A 25,655-nucleotide genomic window follows, 5' to 3' on the forward strand; every position below is an offset into this window, starting at 1 on the left:
CAACGAGCTTGCTCCAGATCACCCGGCTTGTCCTGTTCACGATGTTGGTGACGGTGCTTTTGCCCACTCTGAATGTTAGATGTACACTTGCATAGCTTTGTCCCGTCGCAAGGAACCTGAAATGAAATGACAACATATTGTTTGTTTGTTGTTTACACAGTTGAAAAAATGAAGACAAAATGGCGAAGTATACGGGACAGTTTTGTCAAGGAACTTAAGGTGGAGAAAGATGAACAGAGGAGTGGAAGTGGTGCATCGAAAAAGACTCCATATTGCCACACTCGTCTTCTTTCATTCTTACGACCACTCGTACAAGCGCGAGGGTGAGTGAGTGACGTTTGCAACTTGAAATTGCTGTTATGTGTATGCTCTCCAACAACAGTTTAATCTTTCTAGTTTTTTTTTTTTTTTTTGTAAACACCGATGCGCCTCTACTTTTCACACATGTAACCATTGCTGTTTCTTTTCTACCCACAGTACTGAAGATAACTGACGCACTCATGGATGATTCTAATGAAGCACCTGCCGCGACAAATAGGGATTCATCCCCTGAACATTCCTTTGAAGACTTGACAACCATCAACGTGGATGACATAGCAGAGGATGATTCTATGACATCTGAGTCACCAACCCCTTCCACATCTACTCCACGGCCAGACGCACAACCTGCCACCGACAAAGCAAATGCTGAAACCACTCGTTCAGAAGCCAGACGACCAGCTGCTCACCCTACAAGTGCTCGTGGACAGAGCAGAACAGCTAATGTTCAGATGGCTGGAGCTGTTTCAAGTTTGGTGAGAATGATGCGCAATCAAGAAAGTATGGTTTCACGAAGACTACAGGATACAAGTTCTGGTTTATCACAACAATATTTGCAACACATAGAAATGCTAAAAAAACAATTAGATGAATCCAACCAAGTACTCCAAAAGGAAAGGCAGATGTTTCAGGAGCAGATTCAATCTCTACACATGCAGCATCGCCACGAGATTCACCGGATAATGCAACACCAGAACAGCCAATTGTACTACTCGGTGATGTCACTTTTGCCTTTAATGGAACAAGTGCCACGACATCGTTTAATACAGTGCCAGTGTAGTTTGCTTGAGTATCAAAAGTCATTTTGAATTCTCAACTGCACCAAGTAGGCCACCTAGCGCATGGCAACCTTCTCACACTCAGCCATACCAGGGTCCATCTCCCTCTCAGTCATACCAGAGTTATCAGCAAGGCCCTTTCTTCCCTCCCTCTCAAGCAGATGAACGTCCCGTTTATACTCAGCTAGGTGGCGGCATGCAACCCAGCCCCCCTAATACGTCTTCCCAGCAAATAGGTGGAAACTACTCTTTTTTCCCTGAACAAGATCCTAAAAAGTAGGATTTGCTGCTCATGGCCAATGTCCCACACCCCCTGGGTCACTAGATTTGCTACCTGCCTTTGAAGGCCTTGTGATCAACACATGCCCAACGTAGCTTTCCATCAACACGACAAAGGGATGATGATGATCCTAGGCCTTCAATGGCAGGTAGCTCAATCTACTGAGGCAGGCAGTGTGTGGGATCCACCTTGTGATCAACATTGTTTACATTTTATAGAAATTTTAAGATGTGTTCTAGGTACTGCACTTAAATTACTTTGCACTATAGAGGTTTGATGCTCATGGCCAATGTCCCACACCCCCTGGGTCACTAGATTTGCTACCTGCCTTTGAAGGCCTTGTGATCAACACATGTCCAAAGTAGCTTTCCATCAACACGACAATGGGATGATGATGATCCTAGGCCTTCAATGGCAGGTAGCTCAATCTACTGAAGCAGGCAGTGGGTGGGATCCACCTTGTGAGCAACAGTGTTTACATTTTATAGAAAATGTTAAAATGTGTTCTAGGTACTACACTTAAATTACTTTGCACTACAGATGTTTGCTGCTCATGGCCAATGTCCCACACCCCCTTGGTCAATAGAGCTAATCTTTCTCCCTGAACAGCAGATAGCAAAGACAATTGTCTATTGTCCAAGCTGGGCTGACCCCGGTAATGTGCAAGACGTGTTCTGGGAGGAAGGGGAAAACAAAGACACAAAATGTAAAGACTTGAATGCCTGAACAGCAAGTACATTTTCTAAACCTGTCTCTTCCAGGTTGGAAGGAGAACTTTATAACCTACCATGTTGGTTAGTTTTTCAATAAAAACTCCAAAAAAAATAAAGTTTTTGTTTGTTTACAAAATTGTCTCATCAATACAAAATGAAAAGTGGTATAGGTAAAGCACATTACATACCGCAAGGTGATCAGAAGTTGTTCCTCTGGGGTGATGGACTTCCGCAACCTGGTGTCTTTCTTCTGAAGATGGGGCCTCAACATCTCCAGAAGTTTATCAAAGCTTCAAAAAGGAAGGGATATCACCATTAGCAATGTGACAAATATGGGAACAGGACAAGGTAAAGTATAGGTAAAATTGGTAATCAAGTGTACTTACACACTCACAGACATCCGGCAGTAGTTGAAGAACTTTGGTGGGTGTCGTCTGAGGTCTCTGTAGAGCTGAGAGAACTGCCCTTTCCTCTCCCTCTCTTGTAACAGGGGATGCACCCACCACCGTCTCCGACTTGACTCCAGGAGGTTTCCGGCATAGTACAGCAGGACACCCAGCCAGGCTAGGTTAAGCCAGTACATAAAGACAATGGGGTCCATGGCCTTGGCTGGGCAGCAGTGCTGGAGTGGCTGGAGTGCTCTCCTGCTGGAATGTGCTGAAAACAGGTGTTTCACACAATAGACATCAAAGCCACTCCCAAAACACTCCCCTGTACATTAAAAATATCCTTACATGGTGCTAATCTACTTTTTTTTACAGAAAAACCACTCCCACTTCCCAGCTATTGTTCCAAATCCACTCCCACAGCCACCTCAACTACATTCCCCATGCTCAAAAAAGGTTAATTAACCTTTTTTGGAAAACATTAACCACACCCATGTCCTGCCCACTGAATTGACCACACCCATGTCCTGCCCATTGAATTACCATTCAAATTGATTATTGTCCTCAAAACTCCTCCCTTTTGGCCTAAATTCCATTGAAAAGCATAGAAACGTTTTCTGTCCGTTTTTTGGGGTTAAAAACGCACCGGAAACTGATGCAAAACGGATGCACTTTTTGGTAAAACGAATCCGTTTGCTGTCCGCGTGAGTCCCCCTGAGCACGGACTGCAGCATCCGTCCTGCAACTGGGTCTAGTGTGGACCCACTCTTAAAGCCTTAACGCAAATGTTGACAGATCGACGATTTACATCCCAAATCGATCGATTCAGTCAATCAGTCCAGACGGAAAAATTTTGCTCGATCGCCCGCATGTCGTTAGCGGCATTTGATTCATCGATGACCGATGCAGCAATACATCACCTGTCCGCTGACTTAAGTCCCTGGGTCCGTGCTGTCCCTTTCTCCGCCTGGCCATCTTCTCTTCACTTCCTGTCCTGTCCTGTGAGAAGAAAATGGAGGCTGCTATATTTCCTTCTAAATAATACCAGTTGCCTGGGTAGCCTTGCTGATTTATTTTGCTGCAGTAGTGTCTGAATACCACCAGAAACAAACATGCAGGTCATCTTGTCAGATCTGACAATGTCAGAAACACCTGATCTGCATATGCTTGTTCAGAGTCTATGGCTAAAAGTATTAGAGGCAGAGAATCAGCAGGATAGCCAGGTAACTAGTATTACTTAAAAGGAAATAAATATGGCAGCTTCTATATCCCTCTTGCTTCAATTGTCCTTTAAAATTACGTGAACAGTCAATACCATTGTTACCCTCCTTATCCCCCAGAAGCTTGCTTTCAGGTGCGCATAGGTTGTCCCTCCACCCTTTCCATAGCTACGGAACAAATCACCCAACTGTAGCTGAACGACATGTCTATAAGAGCTCTGGGCCAGAACGGTTTGCCCTAGGGATCAACTCACAATCCCTACAGGCAACACAAAATTCATAAATATTGGCAAAACAAAACATTCATAAAGTTAAATTCAGTAAAGTTTGTGTTCAGTTATACAATATACCGCTTTTTCTATTCACACTCTGCATAGGCAAGTTTGGGGGATGGGGCAGGGGGGGGGGATTACTGTTGTCCAGAATCCCCCTTAGATTGGGGTCGGTACAGTGTCTGGTGACAGGTACAAGTTTTTTTTTCCCAACTGTAACTTTTTATTGGTTAAGGTAAGTGGCACAAGTTGAGACACCTGAATGTCTGCAGGCATTCTGCAGCTCATACCACCATGCTGCCGAACACGTTGTATTCAGTGCAGGAGATTTGGGTGCAGCCGCCACCACCATAGACTGTTATAGGAATGAAGGCTATAGTGGCGCTCAGTGAGTAACTTTGGCGCCATCAGAAGACCGAGCTGAAATTACTTTTAAAACATTCTAATTCGGCCGCCAGCAATAGCTGGCTGGCAGAATTACATCATTCTCTACCATCCACGTGAACCTGGAGGGGGAATAGTAATTAACTCAAATGCAGAAGAAGCCTCATATATCGGCTGTATCCTGTGCCAAAGTCTCCCGGCTGCAATTTCACTCATACTTCCATGCTGGTGCCTGCACTATGTGCTGCCCTCTTTCTTTCCAGGCTACAGTTGACTTTGGATGTAGCAGCAGCTTGTGGTCTTAGGCTGCTCATGGGATAGCCGTCTTCAATCCAATTACCTCTATTTTTCTGATTGAAATGTGTGTCTTTATCTCCCCCATGTTTTTCTCACACTCTCACCCAGGTATATCCTTTCTCCTCCACAGTGCAATGTGTCTGTGTAGATTATCTCAGTATGGCCCTGCAAAATAGAACATTGCAATCCTTCTCAGGTGTCTCTCACCTGTTTGTGTGTTGCCTCCCATTCCCTCAGTCTTTTGCCTCCCTCTCTCTCTCTCTCTCTCTCTCTCTCTCTCTCTCTCTCTCTTTCTCCTACTTTAACATGTGTGAAACTCTTGGAGGTTAGGAACGCACAAGGCAGAAATGCCAGCGTTGCATAAAATGCTAGATTTAGCACGTATAATGTAAGTCAATGGGCTGCATGAAAAACCACATTTGTTTGTGTTCTGCAATGTGCATTTTAGATAACGCTGAAATTGCTGCATATTTTTCTAAAATGTATCTAAAATGCACACAAGGAATGTCAGTGGGGACGCAGAGGTATAGTTTTTTTTGCATAAAAAAAAAAAAAAGAAAAAAAAAAAAAGTTTGATGATGCATTTCAATAATAATCAAGAGGAGAAAAGGATGGCCCCTTAAAGAGAATCTGTACTGTAAAATTCTTACAATAAAAAGCATACCATTCTATTCATTATGTTCTCCTGGGCCCCTCTGTTCTGTTTCTGCCTCTCCCTGCTGCAATCCTGGCTTGTAATTGCCATTTTTATGCAGTGTTTACAAACAAAAGACATAGCAAGTGATACGCTGAGAGTAGCTCAGTGTGTGAGTCATACAGAGTGTGCAGGGGGCCTGGAGAGTTGCTCTCCTGGACTCCCAAATGCAAATTTACCCAAATTATTCAGGTAAATTTCAGCGTTCCCGAAGTCGAATGCGCCGGACCCGAAGCCGACCGAATGTGCACATTTGAATTCGGCCGGATGACACGTTGGGTTTGGCTTCGGGATTCAGGAGTGACGCGGGCCAATCAGAATTCCTCCTGCCGAGTCCCCGGAAATGGTAGCAACCAGTCAGAGGAGGGGAGCCTGGCCCTCCCCTCCTCTATATAAGGCGGCGGCCATTTTGCGGAGCTACGCACTTGTGTGACTGAGCTGGTACTGAGAGCATCTCCAGTGCTGTGCTGCGTGTCTGATCAAGTGTATTCTGTGCTAAACCTAGCGTTTTGCTTCCTAAACACCTCCTAAACACATTCATTGTACTGTTATATAGATAGTAATTTGATTGTAGTCAGCTAGTGCGTACCGTATACTGTGCTAGGCTAGTGTTAGTCTGTGAATGAATGAATAAATGGATGGATGGATGAATGAATGAATGAATGGAAGAATGAATGAATGGAATGGAATGAATGGAAGAATGAATGAATGGAATGGAATGAATGGAAGAATGAATGAATGGAATGGAATGAATGGAATGGAATGAATGGAATGGAAGAATAAATGGAAGAATAAATGAATGGAAGAATAAATGAATGGAAGAATAAATGCATGGAAGAATAAATGAATGGAAGAATAAATGAATGGAAGAATGAATGAATGAATGGAAGAATGAATGAATGAATGGAAGAATGAATGAATGAATGGAAGAATGAATGAATGAATGGAAGAATGAAAGAATGGAAGAATGAATGAATGGAAGAATGAATGAATGGAAGAATGAATGAATGGAAGAATGAATGAATGGAAGAATGAATGGAAGAATAAATGAATGGAAGAATGAATGAATGGAAGAATGAATGGAATGGAATGGAATGGAATGGAATGAATGGAAGAATGAATGAATGGATGAATTCATATTAGAGGATGCTGCAGTGTTATAGAAAAAAAAAAGCTATAGTACTGAAAATAAAAATATGTGTTTTTTTTTGTTATTTTTGTTTATGCTTCAGTGTCACTTTTAAAAAGAAGGGAAATGTCACTTTAAAGGGACCTTGTAATGTACAAAAATGTCACCACACGCTCTTTGCTGCAGCATTCGTTCCCTATGAAGACACACCCACCCACATTATTAGTTTATCCCAAGACATATATACAGTACATTTGCCAGGGATTCTTATCCAGCAGTATTGCAGCTGCTCAACAATCCCAAAGCATTGCTGGTAAGTTAACTTGCCCTGGGGCTCCCTGTTAGTCATTCTGTATGAAACCCTGGCAGGATATTACCTTTTTATGGGGATATATGTACATTTTCAATACCGATGAGTGGTAAATATATTTTGTCAAAAAACTGCATTTGCATTTTTTTTCCTATTGTAGCATTGAAATTGATTTTCTCAAACATAAAAAGTTTCCCTTGAGAATAGTGAGAATTCTCCTTAAAAGGAACCTAAACTAACTGTAAAAAAAAAAGTTTTACTTACCTGGGGGTTCTACTAGCCCCCTGCAGCCGTCCTGAACGATCCTCTGCTCCCCCGCTGCGGCTAAGTTTAGTTAGGAGTCGGCAGGCCATTGAGCATGTGCAGTGCTGCCCGGCGCCCGCATGTCCTCATTTGTGCTCCTATCCTCTGAAGCATCCTGCGCTGGCGCAGTATGAAAAAACCTCTGCTGCACCTGCACAGGACAATCCCAACAACGAGAGCACTAACAAGGATGTGTACATCCAGCACCACACAGGGGCAGTGGCCCGCCAACTCGAAAATTAGCTGGGGCGGGGGACCGGAGGATTGAATACCGGCGCGGGCAAAGGACAGCTGATTATACTATGCATTGGGGCTTTGCTTTTAACTCCATCCCTACCGCCTAACGCTGATAGGCATCAGGAAGGAGGCAGCCCCAGAACCGCCTTACACCGAAAGGAGTCAAGTCCTGGGGCAAGGTAATGCAGGGGATCATGCGCACCGATGCACACGCATCCCTGTTTGAATAACAGATCTCCACTCTCATCAGTCTAACAGTGGCAATCGCCGCTATTAGACTGTTAGCAAAACCGTTGTCTATTTACATTGTACAGTGCTGCAATCTACTTGGTTGTTCCCTGGAGAGGCTCAGAGAGTGATCGACTCTCATAGGCTGATGCTGATGAGAGCTGATGGCTGTGATTGGCTGGCGGGGGAAAAAAATAAATAGGGGATTTTATAAAAAAAAAAAAAAATACAGCAGCAATCAGAGCCTACTAGCAGAAAGCTCTGAAAGTGGAGTAATTCATTTGTGTGCTCAGTTGTATGGCTCTGCAGCGAACTTTTAGGCCTTGTTCACATCTAGAATTGCAATCACTGATTCCAGCATGAATGAATGAATGAATGAATGGAAAAATGAATGAATGGAAGAATGAATGAATGGAAAAATGAAGGAATGGAATGAATGGAAGAAAGAATGAATGAATGGAAGAATGAATGAATGAATGGAAGAATGAATGAATGGAATGAATGGAAGAATGAATGAATACAAAGAAATGAATGGAAGAATGAATGGATGAATGGAATGGAATGAATAGAAGAATGAATGAATGGAACGGAATGAATGGAATAAATGAATGAAAGAATGAATGAATGAATGAAAGAATTAATAAATCGAAGAATGAATAAATGGAATTGAATGAATGGAATAAATGAATGAATAAATGAATGGAAGAATGAATGAATGAATGAATGAATGAAAGAATGAATGAATGGAATGGAATGAATGAATGGAAAAATGAATGAATGGAAGAATGAATGAATGGAAAAATGAAGGAATGGAATGAATGGAAGAAAGAATGAATGAATGGAAGAATGAATGAATGGAAGAATGAATGAATGGAATGAATGGAAGAATGAATGAATACAAAGAAATGAATGGAAGAATGAATGGATGAATGGAATGGAATGGAATGAATGAATGAATGAATGGAAGAATGAATGAATGGAAGAATGAATGAATGGAATGGAATGAATGGAAGAATTAATTAATGAATGGAAGAATCAATGAATGGAAGAATGAATTAATGAATCAATGAATGGAAGAATGAATGAATAGAAGAATGAATGAATGAATGGAGGAATGGAAGAATGAATTAATGGAATGGAATGAATGGAATAAATGAATGATTGGAAGAATGAATGGAAGAATGAATGAATGAATGAATGAATGAATGAATGAATGAATGAATGGAAGAATGAATGAATGAATGAATGGAAGAATGAATGAATGAATGAATGATTGGAAGAATGAATGAATGAATGATTGGAAGAATGATTGGAAGAATGATTGGAAGAATGAATGAATGAATGGAAGAATGAATGAATGGAAGAATGAATGAATGAATGGAATGAATGAACGGAAGAATGGATGAATGAATGGAATGGAAGAATGAATGAATGGAATGAAATGAATGAATGAATGAATGGAAGAATGAATGAATGAATGAATGAATGAATGAATGAATGAATGAATGAAAGAATGAATGAAAGAATGAATGAATGGAAGAATGAATGGAATGGAATGAATGGAAGAATGAATGAATGGAATGGAATGAATGAATCAATGAATGGAAGAATGAATGATTGGAAGAATGAATGAATGAATGGAAGAATGAATCAATGAATGGAAGAATGAATCAATGAATGGAAGAATGAATCAATGAATGGAAGAATGAATCAATGAATGGAAGAATGAATCAATGAATGGAAGAATGAATTATTGAATCAATGAATGGAAGAATGAATCAATGAATGGAAGAATGAATTAATGAATCAATGAATGGAAGAATGAATGAAAGAATAAATGAATGGAGGAATGGAAGAATGAATGGAAGAATGAATGAATGAATGAATGAAAGAATGGAGGAATTGAAAAATGAATGAATGGAAAAATGAAGGAATGGAATGGAATGCATGGAATAAATGAATGTTTTGAGGAATGAATAGAAGAATGAATGAACGGAATGAATGGAAGGAATGAATGAAATGGAATGAATGAATGGAAGAATGAATAAATGGAAGAATGAATAAATGGAAGAATGAATGAATGGAAAAATGAATGAATGGAAAAATGAAGGAATGAAATGGAATGAATGAATGACTGAATGGAAGAACACATGAATGAATGAATGGAAGAATGAATGAATGAATAGAAGAATGAATGAATGGAATGAAAGAATGAATGAATGGAATGAATGGAAGAATGAATGAATGGAATGAATAAATGGAAGAATGAATGGAAGAATGAATGAATGGAAAAATGAAGGAATGGAATGGAATGAATGAATGGAATGGAATGGAATGAATGAATGAATGGAAAAATGAAGGAATGGAATGGAATGAATGAATGGAATGGAATAAATGAATGAATGGAATGGAATAAATGAATGAATGGAATGGAATGAATGAATGAAAGAATGAAAGAATGAAAGACTGAATGAATGGAATGAATGGAAGAAATGAATGAATGGAATGGAATGAATTAATGAAAGAATGAATGAATGGAAAAATGAATAAATGGAAAAATGAAGGAATGGAAAAATGAAGGAATGGAAAAATGAAGGAATGGAAAAATGAAGGAATGAAATAGAATGAATGGAAGAATGAATGAATAAATGGAAGAATGAATGAATAAATGAATGAATGGAAGAATAAATGAATGGAATGGAATTAATCGAAGAATGAAGAATGCAAATGAATGAATGGAAGAATGAATGAATGGAATGGAATGAATTAATGAATGAATGGAATGGAATGAATGAATGGAATGGAATGAATGGAAGAATGAATTAATGAATGGGAGAATGAATCAATGAATGGAAGAATGAATCAATGAATGGAAGAATGAATCAATGAATGGAAGAATGAATTAATGAATCAATGAATGGAAGAATGAATGAATGAAAGAATGAATGAATGGAGGAATAGAAGAATGAATGAATGGAATAGAATGAATGGAATAAATGAATGATTGGAAGAATAATTGGAAGAATGAATGAATGAATGAATGGAAGAATGAATGAATGAATGAATGAATGAATGAATTAATGAATGAATGAATTAATGAATGGAAAAATGAATGAATGGAAAAATGAATGAATGGAAAAATGAATGAAAGAATGAATGGGAGAATGAATGAATGGAAAAATGAATGAATGGAAAAATGAAGGAATGGAATGAATGGAATGGAATGAATGGAATGGAATGAATGGAATAAATGAATGATTGGAAGAATGAATGGAAGAATGAATGAATGAATGAATGAATGAATGAATGAATGGAAGAATGAATGAATGGGAGAATGAATGAATGAATGAATGAATGGAGAAATGAATGAATGGAGAAATGAATGAATGGAGAAATGAATGAATGGGAGAATAAATGAATGAATGAATGGAGAAATGAATGAACGGAGAAATGAATGAATGGAAGAATGAATAAAAGAATGAACGGAAGAATGAATGAATGGAAGAATGAATGAATGGAATGGAATGAATCGAAGAATGAATGAATGGAATTGAAAGAATTAATGAATGAATGGAAGAATGAATAAAAGAATGAATGAATGAATGAATTAATGTATGAATGAAAGAATGAATGAATGAATGAATGAATGAATGAATGAATGAATGAATGAAAGAATGAATGAATGGAAGAATGAATGAATGAATGAATGGAAGAATGACTGAATGGAAGAATGAATGAATGGAATGGAATGAATGGAAGAATGAATGAATGGAATGGAATGAATGGAATAAATGAATGATTGGAAGAATGAATGAATGAATGAATGAATGAATGAATGGAAGAATGAATGAATGGAAGAATGAATAGAAGAATGAATGAATGGAAGAATGAATGAATGAATGAATGAATGAAAGAATGAATGAATGAAAGAATGAATGAATGAAAGAATGAATGGAATGGAATGAATGGAATGGAATGAATGGAATGGAATGCAATGAATAAATGAAATGGAATGCAATGAATGAATGGAATGGAATGAAATGAATGAATGGAATGGAATGAATGAATGAATGGAATGGAATGAATGAAATGAATGAATGGAAGAATGAATGAATGGAAGAATGAATGAATGGAAGAATGAATGAATGGAAGAATGAATGAATGGAAGAATGACTGAATGGAAGAATAAATAAATGGAAAAATGAATGAATGCAAAAATGAATGAATGCAAAAATGAATGCAAACATGAATGAATGGAAAAATGAAGGAATGAAATGGAATGAATGGAAGAATGAATGAATGGAAGAATGAATGAATGGAATGGAATTAATGGAAGAATGAATGCAAATGAATGAATGGAAGAATGAATGAATGGAATGGAATGAAATAAATGAATGATTGGAAGAATGAATGGAAGAATGAATGAATGAATGAATGAATGAATGAATGAATGAATGGAAGAATGAATTAATGGAAGAATGAATGAATGAAAGAGTTAATGTATGAATGAATGAATGAATGAATGAATGAATGGATGGATGAATGAATGGAATGGAATGAATGGAATAAATGAATGAATGGAAGAATGAATGAATGGAAGAATGAATGGAAGAATGAATGAATGGAAGAATGAATGGAAGAATGAATGAATGGAAGAATGAATGGAAGAATGAATGAATAAAAGAATGAATGAATGAAAGAATGAATGAATGAAAGAATGGATGAATGGAATGGAATGAATGGAATGGAATGAATGGAGGAATAAATGAATGAATGGAGTGGAATGAATGGAATGTAATGAATGTAATGTAATGTAATGGAATGAATGGAATGGAATGAATGGAATGGAATGAATGAATGAAATGAATGGAAAAATGAAGGAATGGAATGGAATGAATGGAATGAATGGAAGAATGAATGAATGGAGTGGAATGAATGGAATGGAATGAATGGAATGGAATGGAATGAATGAAATAATGAATGAAAAAATGAAGGAATGGAATGGAATGAATGGAAGAATGAATGAATGAAATGGAATGAATGAATGGTAGAATGAATGAATGGAAGAATGAATGAATGGAAGAATGAATGGAAGAATGAATCAATGGAAGAATGAATCAATGGATGGAAGAATGAATTAATGAATCAATGAATGGAAGAATGAATAAATGAAAGAATGAATGAATGAAGGAATGGAAGAGTGAATGAATGGAGGAATGGAAGAATGAATGGAAGAATGAATGAATGGAGAAATGAAGGAACGGAATGGAATGAATAGAAGAATGAAGGAACGGAATGGAATGAATGGAATAAATGAATGATTGGAAGAATGAATGGAAGAATGAATGAATGGAAGAATGAATGGAAGAATGAATGAATGAATGGAAGAATGAATGAATGTAATGGATGAAAGAATGAATGGAAGAATGCATGAATGAATGAATGGAAGAATGAATGAATGAATGAATGGAATGTAATGAATGAATGGAAGGGAATAAATGAATGGAAGGGAATAAATGAATGGAAGGGAATAAATGAATGAAAGAATGAATGAATGAATGAATGGAAGAATGAATGAATGGAAGAATGAATGAATAAATGAATGAATGGATGAATGAATGGAAGAACGAATGAATGAATGAATGAATGAATGAATGAATGAAAGATTGAAAGAATGAATGAATGAATGAATGAATGAATGAATGAATGAATGAATGAATGAATGAATGAATGAATGGAAGAATGAATGATTGGAAGAATGAATGGAAAAATGAAGGAATGGAAAAATAAATGAATGAATGAATGAATGGAAGAATGAATGAATGGAAGAATGAATGAATGGAAGAATGAATGAATGGAAGAATGAATGAAATGAATGGAAGAATGAATCAATGAATGGTAGAATGAATGAATGAAAGAATTAATGAACGGAGGAATGGAAGAATGAATGAATGGAAGAAAGAATAAATGGAATAGAATGAATGGAAGAATGAATGGAATGAATGGAAGAATGAATGGAAGAATGAATGGAATGAATGGAAGAATGAATGGAAGAATGGAAGAATGAATGGAAGAATGAATTAATGAATCAATGAATGGTAGAATGAATGAAAGAAAGAATGAATGAATGGAGGAATGGAAGAATTAATGAATGGAGGAATGGAAGGATGAATAAATGGAATGCAATGAATGGAAGAATGAATGGAAAAATGAATGGAAGAATGAATTAATACATGGATGGATGGATGAATAAATGAATGAAGGAATGAATGGTTGGATGAATAAATGGATGGATGGATGAATGAATGAATGAATGGAAGAATGAATGAATGGAATGAATGGAAGAATGAATGAATGGAATGAATGGAAGAATGAATGGAAGCATGGAAGAATGAATGGAAGAATGAATGAATGAATGAATGAATAAATGCATGCATGGATGGATGGATGAATACATGGATGGATGGATGAATACATGGATGGATGGATGAATACATGGATGGATGGATGAATACATGGATGGATGGATGAATGAATAAATGGATGGATGGATGGATGGATGAATGGATGAATGGATGAATGATTGGAAGCATGAATAAAAATGGAATGAATGGAAGAATGAATGGAAGAATGAATGAATGGAAGAATGAATGAATGAATGGAAGAATGAATGAATGGAAAAATGAATGAATGGAAAAATGAAGGAATGGAAAAATGAAGGAATGGAAAAATGAAGGAATGGAAAAATGAATGAATGGAAAAATGAAGGAATGGAATAAAGGAATGAATGAATGAATGACTGAATGAATGGAAGAATGAATGAATGATTGGAAGAATGAATGGAATGGAATGAATGGAAGAATGAATGGAATGGAATGAATGGAAGAATGAATGGAATGGAATGAATGGAAGAACGAATCAATGAATGAATGAATGAATGGAAGAATGAACAAATGGAATGAATGGAAGAATGAATAAATGAATGGAAGAATGAATGGAAGAATGAATGAATGGAAGAATGAGTGGAAGAATAAATGAATGAATGAATAGAAGAATGAATGAATAGAAGAATGAATGAATGAATGGAAGAATGAATGAATGGAAGAATGAATGAATGGATGGAAGAATGAATGAATGGAAGAATGAATGAATGAATGGAAGAATGAATGGAAGAATGAATGAATGGAAGAATGAATAAATGGAATGAATGGAAGAATGAATGGAAAAATGAATGGAAGAATGAATTAATACATGGATGGATGGATGAATAAATGAATGAAGGAATGAATGGTTGGATGAATAAATGGATGGATGGATGGATGAATGAATGAATGAATGAATGGAAGAATGAATGAATGAATGAATGAATGAATGAATGGAAGAATGAATGAATGAATGGAAGAATGAATGGAAGAATGAATGGAAGAATGGAAGAATGAATGGAAGAATGAATGAATGAATGAATGAATGAATGAATGAATGAATAAATGCATGCATGGATGGATGGATGAATACATGGATGGATGAATGAATGAATGGAAGAATGGAAGAATGAATGAATGAATGGAAGAATGAATGAATGGAAAAATGAATGAATGGAAAAATGAAGGAATGGAAAAATGAAGGAATGGAAAAATGAATGAATGGAAAAATGAAGGAATGGAATAAAGGAATGAATGAATGAATGACTGAATGAATGGAAGAATGAATGAATGGAAGAATGAATAAATGAATGGAAGAATGAATGGAAGAATGAATGAATGGAAGAATGAGTGGAAGAATAAATGAATGAATGAATAGAAGAATGAATGAATAGAAGAATGAATGAATGAATGGAAGAATGAATGAATGGAAGAATGAATGAATGGATGGAAGAATGAATGAATGGAAGAATGAATGGAAGAATGAATGAATGGAAGAATGAATAAATGGAATGAATGGAAGAATGAATGGAAAAATGAATGGAAGAATGAATTAATACATGGATGGATGGATGAATAAATGAATGAAGGAATGAATGGTTGGATGAATAAATGGATGGATGGATGGATGGATGAATGAATGAATGAATGAATGGAAGAATGAATGAATGAATGAATGAATGAATGGAAGAATGAATGAATGAATGAATGAATGAATGGAAGAATGAATGAATGAATGGAAGAATGAATGGAAGAATGAATGGAAGAATGGAAGAATGAATGGAAGAATGAATGAATGAATGAATGAATGAATGAATGAATGAATAAATGCATGCATGGATGGATGGATGAATACATGGATGGATGAATGAATGAATGGAAGAATGAATGAATGGAAGAAGGAATGAATGGAAGAAGGAATGAATGAAGGAATGGAAAAATGAAGGAATGGAAAAATGAAGGAATGGAAAAATGAAGGAATGGAAAAATGAAGGAATGGAAAAATGAAGGAATGAATAAATGAAGGAATGAATAAATGAATGGAAGAATGAATGATTGGAAGAATGAATGAATGGAATAATTAATGAATGGAATGGAATGAATGGAAGAATGAATGAATGGAATGGAATAAATTAATGAATGAATTGAAGAATGAATGAATGAATGGAAGAATGAATGGAAGAATGAATGGAATGGAATGAATGGAAGAATGAATGAATGGAAAATGAAGGAATGGAATGAATGAATGAATGAATGGAAGAATGAATGAATGAATGAATGGAGGAATGAATGGAGGAATAAAAGAATGAATGAATTGAATGGAATAATTGGAAGAATGAATGAATGAATGGAAGAATGAATGAATGAAAGAATGAATGAATGGAAGAATGAATGAATGGAAGAATGAGTGGAAGAATGAATGGATGAATACATGGATGGATGAATGGATGGATGGATGAATGAATGGAAGAATGAATAAATGGAAGAATAATTAAATGGAATGAATGAAAGAATGAATGAATGAATGGATGGAAGAATGAATGAATGGATGGAAGAATGAATGAGTGGATGGAAGAATGAATTAATGAATGGAAGAATGAATTAATGAATCAATGAATGGTAGAATGAATGAATGAAAGAATGAATGAATGGAGGAATGGAAGAATTAATGAATGGAGGAATGGAAGAATGAATAAATGGAATGGAATGAATGGAAGAATGGAAGAATGAATGGAAAAATGAATAGAAGAATGAATTAATACATGGATGGATGGATGAATAAATGAATGAAGGGATGAATGGATGAATAAATGAATGAAGGGATGAATGGATGGATGAATGAATGAATGGAATGAATGAATGGAAGAATTAATGAATGGAATGAATGGAAGAATGAATGGAAGCATGGAAGAATGAATGGATGAATGAATGAATGAATGAATGAATGAATGAATGAATGAAAAAATGCATGCATGGATGGATGGATGGATGGATGGATGAATACATGGATGGATGGATGAATACATGGATGGATGGATGAATACATGAATACATGGATGGATGGATGGATGAATACATGGATGGATGGATGAATGAATAAATGGATGGATGGATGAATGGAAGAATGAATGAATGATTGGAAGAATGAATGGAATGGAATGAATGGAAGAATGAATGGAAGAATGAATGGAAGAATGAATGAATGGAAAAATGAATGACTGGAAAAATGAATGACTGGAAAAATGAAGGAATGGAAAAATGAAGGAATGGAAAAATGAAGGAATGGAAAAATGAATGGAAGAATGAATGAATGGAAGAATGAAATGAATGGAAGAATGAATGGAAGAATGGAAGAATGAATGGAAGAATGGAAGAATGAATGAATAAATGCATGCATGGATGGATGGATGAATACATGGATGGATTGATGAATACATGGATGGATGAATACATGGATGGATGGATGAATACATGGATGGATGAATGAATGAATAAAAGAATGAATGAATTAAAGAATGAATGAATGAATGAATGAAATGGAATGGAATGAATGGAAGAATGAATGGAAAATGAATGAATAGAAAAATGAACGAATGGAAAAATGAAGGAATGGAAAAATGAAGGAATGGAAAAATGAATGGAAGAATGAATGAATGGAAGAATGAATGAATGGAAGAATGAATGAATGGAAGAATGAATGAATGGTAGAATTAATGAATGGAATGGAATGAATGGAAGAAATGAATGGAATGGAATGAATGGAAGAATGAATGAATGGAATGGAATGAATGGAAGAATGAATGAATGGAAGGAATGGAATGAATGAATGAATGGAAGAATGAATGAATGAATGAATGGAGGAATGAAAGAATGAATGAATGGAATGGAATAATTGGAAGAATGAATGAATGGGAGAATGAATGAATGAATGGAAGAATGAATGAATGGAAGAATGAATAAATTAATGGAAGAATGAATAAATTAATGGAAGAATGGATGAATGAATAGAAGAATGGAAGAATGAATGAATGGAATGAATGGAAAAATGAATGAATGAATGAATGAATGAAAGAATGAATGGAGGAATGGAAGAATTAATGAATGGAGGAATGGAAGAATTAATGAATGGAGGAATGGAAGAATTAATGAATGGAGGAATGGAAGAATTAATGAATGGAGGAATGGAAGAATGAATGGAAGAATGAATGAATGGAATGAATGGAAGAATGAATCAATGAATGAATGAATTAATGAATCAATGAATGGAAGAATAAATGAATGAAAGAATGAATGAATTAAAGAATGAATGAATGATTGAATGAAAGAATGAATAAATGGAGGAATGGAAGAATTAATGAATGGAGGAATGGAAGAATTAATGAATGGAGGAATGGAAGAATGAATGGAAGAATGAATGGAAGAATGAATGGAAGAATGAATGGAAGAGTGAATGGAAGAATGAATGGAAGAATGAATGGAAGAATGAATGAATGGAAGAATAAAGGAATGGAATGGAATGAATAGAAGAATGAATCAATGAATGGAAGAATGAATGAATGAACCAATTAATAGAATAATGAATGATTGAATGAATGGAAGAATGAATGAATAGAAGAATGAATGAATGGAAGAATGAATGAATGGATGAATATATGGATGGATGAATAAATGAATGAAGGAATGAATGGTTGGATGAATAAATGGATGGATGAATGGATGGATGGATGGATGGATGAATGAATGGAAGAATGAATGAATGAATGGAAGAAAGAATGAATGAATAGAAGAATGAATGAATGGAAGAATGAATGAATGAATGAATGGAAGAATGAATGAATGAATTAATGAATGAATGGATGGAAGAATGAATGAGTGGATGGAAGAATGAATGAATGGAAGAATAAATGAATGGAATGAATGGAAGAATGAATCTATGAATGGAAGAATGAATTAATGAATCAATGAATGGTAGAATGAATGAAAGAAAGAATGAATGAATGGAGGAATGTAAGAATTAATGAATGGAGGAATGGAAGAATGAATAAATGGAATGGAATGAATGGAAGAATGAATGGAAAAATGAATGGAAGAATGAATTAATACATGGATGGATGGATGAATAAATGAATGAAGGAATGAATGGTTGGATGAATAAATGGATGGATGGATGGATGAATGAATGAATGAATGGAAGAATGAATGAATGGAATGAATGGAAGAATGAGTGAATGGAATGAATGGAAGAATGAATGGAAGCATGGAAGAATGAATGGAAGAATGAATGAATGAATGAATAAATGCATGCATGGATGGATGGATGAATACATGGATGGATGGATGAATACATGGATGGATGGATGAATACATGAATGGATGGATGAATGAATAAATGGATGGATGGATGGATGGATGGATGGATGGATGGATGAATGGAAGAATGATTGAATGATTGGAAGAATGAATAAAAATGGAATGAATGGAAGAATGAATGAATGGAAGAATGAAGGAATGGAAAAATGAAGGAATGGAAAAATGAAGGAATGGAAAAATGAAGGAATGGAAAAATGAAGGAATGGAAAAATTAAGGAATGGAAAAATGAAGGAATGGAAAAATGAAGGAATGGAAAAATGAAGGAATGGAATGACTGAATGAATGAATGAATGACTGAATGAATGGAAGAATAAATGAATGGAAGAATGAATGAATGGAATGAATGGAAGAATGAATGAATGGAATGGAATGAATTAATGAATGAATGGAAGAATGAATGGAAGAATGAATGAATGGAAGAATGAATGAATGGAAGAATGCATGAATGGAAGAATGCATGAATGGAAGAATGCATGAATGGAAGAATGCATGAATGGAAGAATGAATGAATGGAAGAATGGAAGAATGAATGGAAGAATGAATGAATGGAAGAATGAATGAATGGAAGAATGAATAAATGGAAGAATGAATAAATGGAAGAATAATTAAATGGAAGAATGAATGAATGGAAGAATGAATGAATGGAAGAATAAATGAATTAATGGAATGGAATGAATGGAAGAATGAATGAATGGAAAAATGAAGGAATGGAATGAATGAATGAATGGAGGAATGAAAGTATGAATGAATTGAATGGAATAATTGGAAGAATGAATGAATTAATGAATGAATGGAAGAATGAATGAATGGAAGAATGAATGAATGGAAGAATGAATGAATGGAAGAATGAATGAATGGAAGAATGAATGAATGGAAGAATGAATGAATGGAAGAATGAATGAATGAATGAATGAATGAATGAATGAATAAATGGAATAATGGTAGAATGGATGAATGAATGGAGGAATGGAAGAATTAATGAATGGAGTAATGGAAGAATGAATGGAAGAATGAATGAATGGAAGAATGAATGAATGGAAGAATGAATGAATGGAAGAATGAATGAATGGAAGAATGAATGAATGGAATGAATGGAAGAATGAATGGAAGAAGAATGAATGAATGGAAGAATGAATGAATGAATGGAAGAATGAATTAATGGAATGAATGGAAGAATGAATGAATACATGGATGGATGGATGGATGGATGGATGAATACATGGATGGATGGATGAATACATGGATGGATGGATGAATACATGGATGGATGGATGAATACATGGATGGATGGATGAATACATGGATGGATGGATGAATACATGGATGGATGGATGAATACATGGATGGATGGATGAATACATGGATGGATGGATGAATACATGGATGGATGGATGAATACATGGATGGATGGATGAATACATGGATGGATGGATGAATACATGGATGGATGAATGAATACATGGATGGATGAATGAATACATGGATGGATGGATGAATACATGGATGGATGGATGAATACATGGATGGATGGATGGATGAATAAATGGATGGATGGATGAATGAATGGATGGATGAATGGAAGAATGAATGGAAGAATGAATGGAAGAATGAGTGAATGAATGGAAGAATGAATGAATGGAAGAAGGAATGAATGAATGGAAGAAGGAATGAATGAATGGAAGAAGGAATGAATGAATGGAAGAAGGAATGAATACATGGATGAATACATGGATGGATGGATGAATACATGGATGGATGGATGAATACATGGATGGATGGATGAATACATGGATGGATGGATGAATACATGGATGGATGGATGAATACATGGATGGATGGATGAATACATGGATGGATGGATGAATACATAGATGGATGGATGGATGAATGGAAGAATGAATTAATGATTGGAAGAATGAATGGAATGGAATGAATGGAAAAATGAATGAATGGAAAAATGAAGGAATGAAAAAATGAAGGAATGGAAAAATGAAGGAATGGAAAAATGAAGGAATGGAAAAATGAATGACTGAATGAATGGAAGAATGAATGAATGGAATGAATGGAAGAATGAATGAATGGAATGGAATGAATTAATTAATGAATGGAAAAATGAATGGAAGAATGAATGAATAGAAGAATGAATGAATGGAGGAATGGAAGAATGAATTAATGGAATGGAATGAATGGAATAAATGAATGATTGGAAGAATGAATGGAAGAATGAATGAATGAATGAATGAATGAATGAATGAATGAATGAATGACTGGAAGAATGAATGAATGAATGAATGAATGAATGAATGATTGGAAGAATGATTGGAAGAATGATTGGAAGAATGAATGAATGAATGGAAGAATGAATGAATGGAAGAATGAATGAATAAATGGAATGAATAAATGGAAGAATGAATGAATTAATGGAATGGAAGAATGAATGAATGGAATGAAATGAATGAAAGAATGGAAGAATGAATGAATGAATGAATGAATGAATGAATGAATGAATGAAAGAATGAATGAATGGAAGAATGAATGAATGGAAGAATGAATAAATGGAAGAATGAATGAATGGAAAAATGAATGAATGGAAAAATGAATGAATGGAAAAATGAATGAATGGAAAAATGAAGGAATGAAATGGAATGAATGAATGACTGAATGGAAGAACACATGAATGAATGAATGGAAGAATGAATGAATGAATAGAAGAATGAATGAATGGAATGAAAGAATGAATGAATGGAATGAATGGAAGAATGAATGAATGGAATGAAAAAAATGGAAGAATGAATGGAAGAATGAATGAATGGAAAAATGAAGGAATGGAATGGAATGAATGAATGGAATGGAATGAATGAATGAATGGAATGGAATGAATGAATGGAAAAATGAAGGAATGGAATGAATGAATGAAAGAATGAAAGAATGAAAGACTGAATGAATGGAAAAATGAATGAATGGAAAAATGAAGGAATGGAAAAATGAAGGAATGGAAAAATGAAGGAATGAAATAGAATGAATGGAAGAATGAATGAATAAATGGAAGAATGAATGAATAAATGAATGAATGGAAGAATAAATGAATGGAATGGAATTAATCGAAGAATGAAGAATGCAAATGAATGAATGGAAGAATGAATGAATGGAATGGAATGAATTAATGAATGAATGGAATGGAATGAATGAATGGAATGGAATGAATGGAAGAATGAATTAATGAATGGGAGAATGAATCAATGAATGGAAGAATGAATCAATGAATGGAAGAATGAATCAATGAATGGAAGAATGAATTAATGAATCAATGAATGGAAGAATGAATGAATGAAAGAATGAATGAATGGAGGAATAGAAGAATGAATAAATGGAATAGAATGAATGGAATAAATGAATGATTGGAAGAATAATTGGAAGAATGAATGAATGAATGGAAGAATGAATGAATGAATGAATGAATTAATGAATGAATGAATTAATGAATGGAAAAATGAATGAATGGAGAAATGAATGAATGGAAAAATGAATGAATGAATGAATGAAAGAATGAATGGGAGAATGAATGAATGAATGAATGAATGGAAAAATGAAAGAATGGAAAAATGAAGGAATGGAATGAATGGAATGGAATGAATGGAATAAATGAATGATTGGAAGAATGAATAGAAGAATGAATGAATGAATGAATGAATGAATGGAAGAATGAATGGAAGAATGAATGAATGGGAGAATGAATGAATGAATGAATGAATGAATGAATGGAGAAATGAATGAATGGAGAAATGAATGAATGGAGAAATGAATGAATGGGAGAATAAATGAATGAATGAATGGAGAAATGAATGAATGGAGAAATGAATGAATGGAAGAATGAATAAAAGAATGAACGGAAGAATGAATGAATGGAAGAATGAATGAATGGAATGGAATGAATCGAAGAATGAATGAATGGAATTGAAAGAATTAATGAATGAATGGAAGAATGAATAAAAGAATGAATGAATGAATGAATGAATGAATGAATTAATGTATGAATGAATGAAAGAATGAATGAATGAATGAAAGAATGAATGAATGGAAGAATGAATGAATGACTGAATGAATGAATGAATGGAAGAATGAATGAATGAATGGAAGAATGACTGAATGGAAGAATGAATGAATGGAATGAATGGAAGAATGAATGATTGGAATGGAATGAATGGAAGAATGAATGAATGGAATGGAATGAATGGAATAAATGAATGATTGGAAGAATGAATGAATGAATGAATGGAAGAATGAATGAATGGAAGAATGAATAGAAGAATGAATGAATGGAAGAATGAATGAATGAATGAATGAATGAAAGAAAGAATGAATGAATGAATGAAAGAATGAATGATGAAAGAATGAATGGAATGGAATGGAATGAATGGAATGGAATGCAATGAATGAATGGAATGGAATGGAATGCAATGAATGGATGGAATGGAATGAAATGAATGAATGGAATGGAATGAATGAATGAATGGAATGGAATGAATGAATGAAATGAATGAATGGAAGAATGAATGAATGGAAGAATGAATGAATGGAAGAATGAATGAATGGAAGAATGACTGAATGGAAGAATAAATAAATGGAAAAATGAATGAATGGAAAAATGAATGAATGCAAAAATGAATGAATGCAAACATGAATGAATGGAAAAATGAAGGAATGAAATGGAATGAATGGAAGAATGAATGAATGGAAGAATGAATGAATGGAATGGAATGAAATAAATGAATGATTGGAAGAATGAATGGAAGAATGAATGAATGAATGAATGGAAGAATGAATGAATGGAAGAATGAATGAATGAAAGAGTTAATGTATGAATGAATGAATGAATGAATGGAGGAATGAATGAATGACTGAATGGAAAAATGAATGAATGGAATGGAATGAATGGAATAAATGAATGAATGGAAGAATGAATGAATGGAAGAATGAATGGAAGAATGAATGAATGGAAGAATGAATGGAAGAATGAATGAATAAAAGAATGAATGAAAGAATGAATGAAAGAATGAATGAATGAAAGAATGGATGCATGGAATGGAATGAATGGAATGAATGGAGGAATAAATGAATGAATGGAGTGGAATGAATGGAATGTAATGAATGTAATGTAATGTAATGGAATGAATGGAATGGAATGGAATGAATGGAATGGAATGAATGAATGAAATGAATGGAAAAATGAAGGAATGGAATGGAATGAATGGAATGAATGGAAGAATGAATGAATGGAGTGGAATGAATGGAATGGAATGGAATGAATGGAATGGAATGGAATGGAATGGAATGAATGAAATAATGAATGAAAAAATGAAGGAATGGAATGGAATGAATGGAAGAATGAATGAATGAAATGGAATGAATGAATGGTAGAATGAATGAATGGAAGAATGAATGAATGGAAGAATGAATGGAAGAATGAATCAATGGAAGAATGAATCAATGGATGGAAGAATGAATTAATGAATCAATAAATGGAAGAATGAATAAATGAAAGAATGAATGAAAGAAGGAATGGAAGAGTGAATGAATGGAGGAATGGAAGAATGAATGGAAGAATGAATGAATGGAGAAATGAAGGAACGGAATGGAATGAATAGAAGAATGAAGGAACGGAATGGAATGAATGGAATAAATGAATGATTGGAAGAATGAATGGAAGAATGAATGAATGGAAGAATGAATGGAAGAATGAATGAATGAATGGAAGAATGAATGAATGTAATGGATGAAAGAATGAATGTAATGGATGAAAGAATGAATGGAAGAATGCATGAATGAATGAATGGAAGAATGAATGAATGGAAGGGAATAAATGAATGAAAGAATGAATGAATGAATGAATGGAAGAACGAATGAATGAATGAATGAATGAATGAATGAATGAATGAATGAAAGATTGAAAGAATGAATGAATGAATGAATGAATGGAAGAATGAATGATTGGAAGAATGAATGGAAAAATGAAGGAATGGAAAAATAAATGAATGAATGAATGAATGAAAGAATGAATGAATGGAAGAATGAATGAATGGAAGAATGAATGAATGGAAGAATGAATGAAATGAATGGAAGAATGAATCAATGAATGGTAGAATGAATGAATGAAAGAATTAATGAACGGAGGAATGGAAGAATGAATGAATGGAAGAAAGAATAAATGGAATAGAATGAATGGAAGAATGAATGGAATGAATGGAAGAATGAATGGAAGAATGAATGGAATGAATGGAAGAATGAATGGAAGAATGGAAGAATGAATGGAAG

General features: G+C 34.7%; 1 protein-coding gene across 3 annotated transcripts in view; it reads right to left on the reverse strand.

Annotated features, from left to right (window-relative positions):
- Positions 1 to 25,655, reverse strand: part of LOC137537607 (embryonic protein UVS.2-like) — a 242,693-nt gene that overhangs the window by 36,956 nt on the left and 180,082 nt on the right. Inside the window, exon 9 of one of the 3 annotated variants that reach the window (XM_068259492.1) lies at positions 3,397 to 3,475. The exons of the other annotated variants lie outside the window; for them this stretch is intronic. Within the exon in view, the coding sequence (XP_068115593.1) occupies positions 3,397 to 3,475 (79 nt within the window). The remainder of the gene's footprint in view (positions 1 to 3,396; positions 3,476 to 25,655) is intronic. 3 annotated transcript variants of the gene reach the window in all.

Source organism: Hyperolius riggenbachi, chromosome 11 (genome assembly GCF_040937935.1).
Source record: "Hyperolius riggenbachi isolate aHypRig1 chromosome 11, aHypRig1.pri, whole genome shotgun sequence".
Classification (NCBI taxonomy): Eukaryota; Metazoa; Chordata; class Amphibia; order Anura; family Hyperoliidae; genus Hyperolius; species Hyperolius riggenbachi.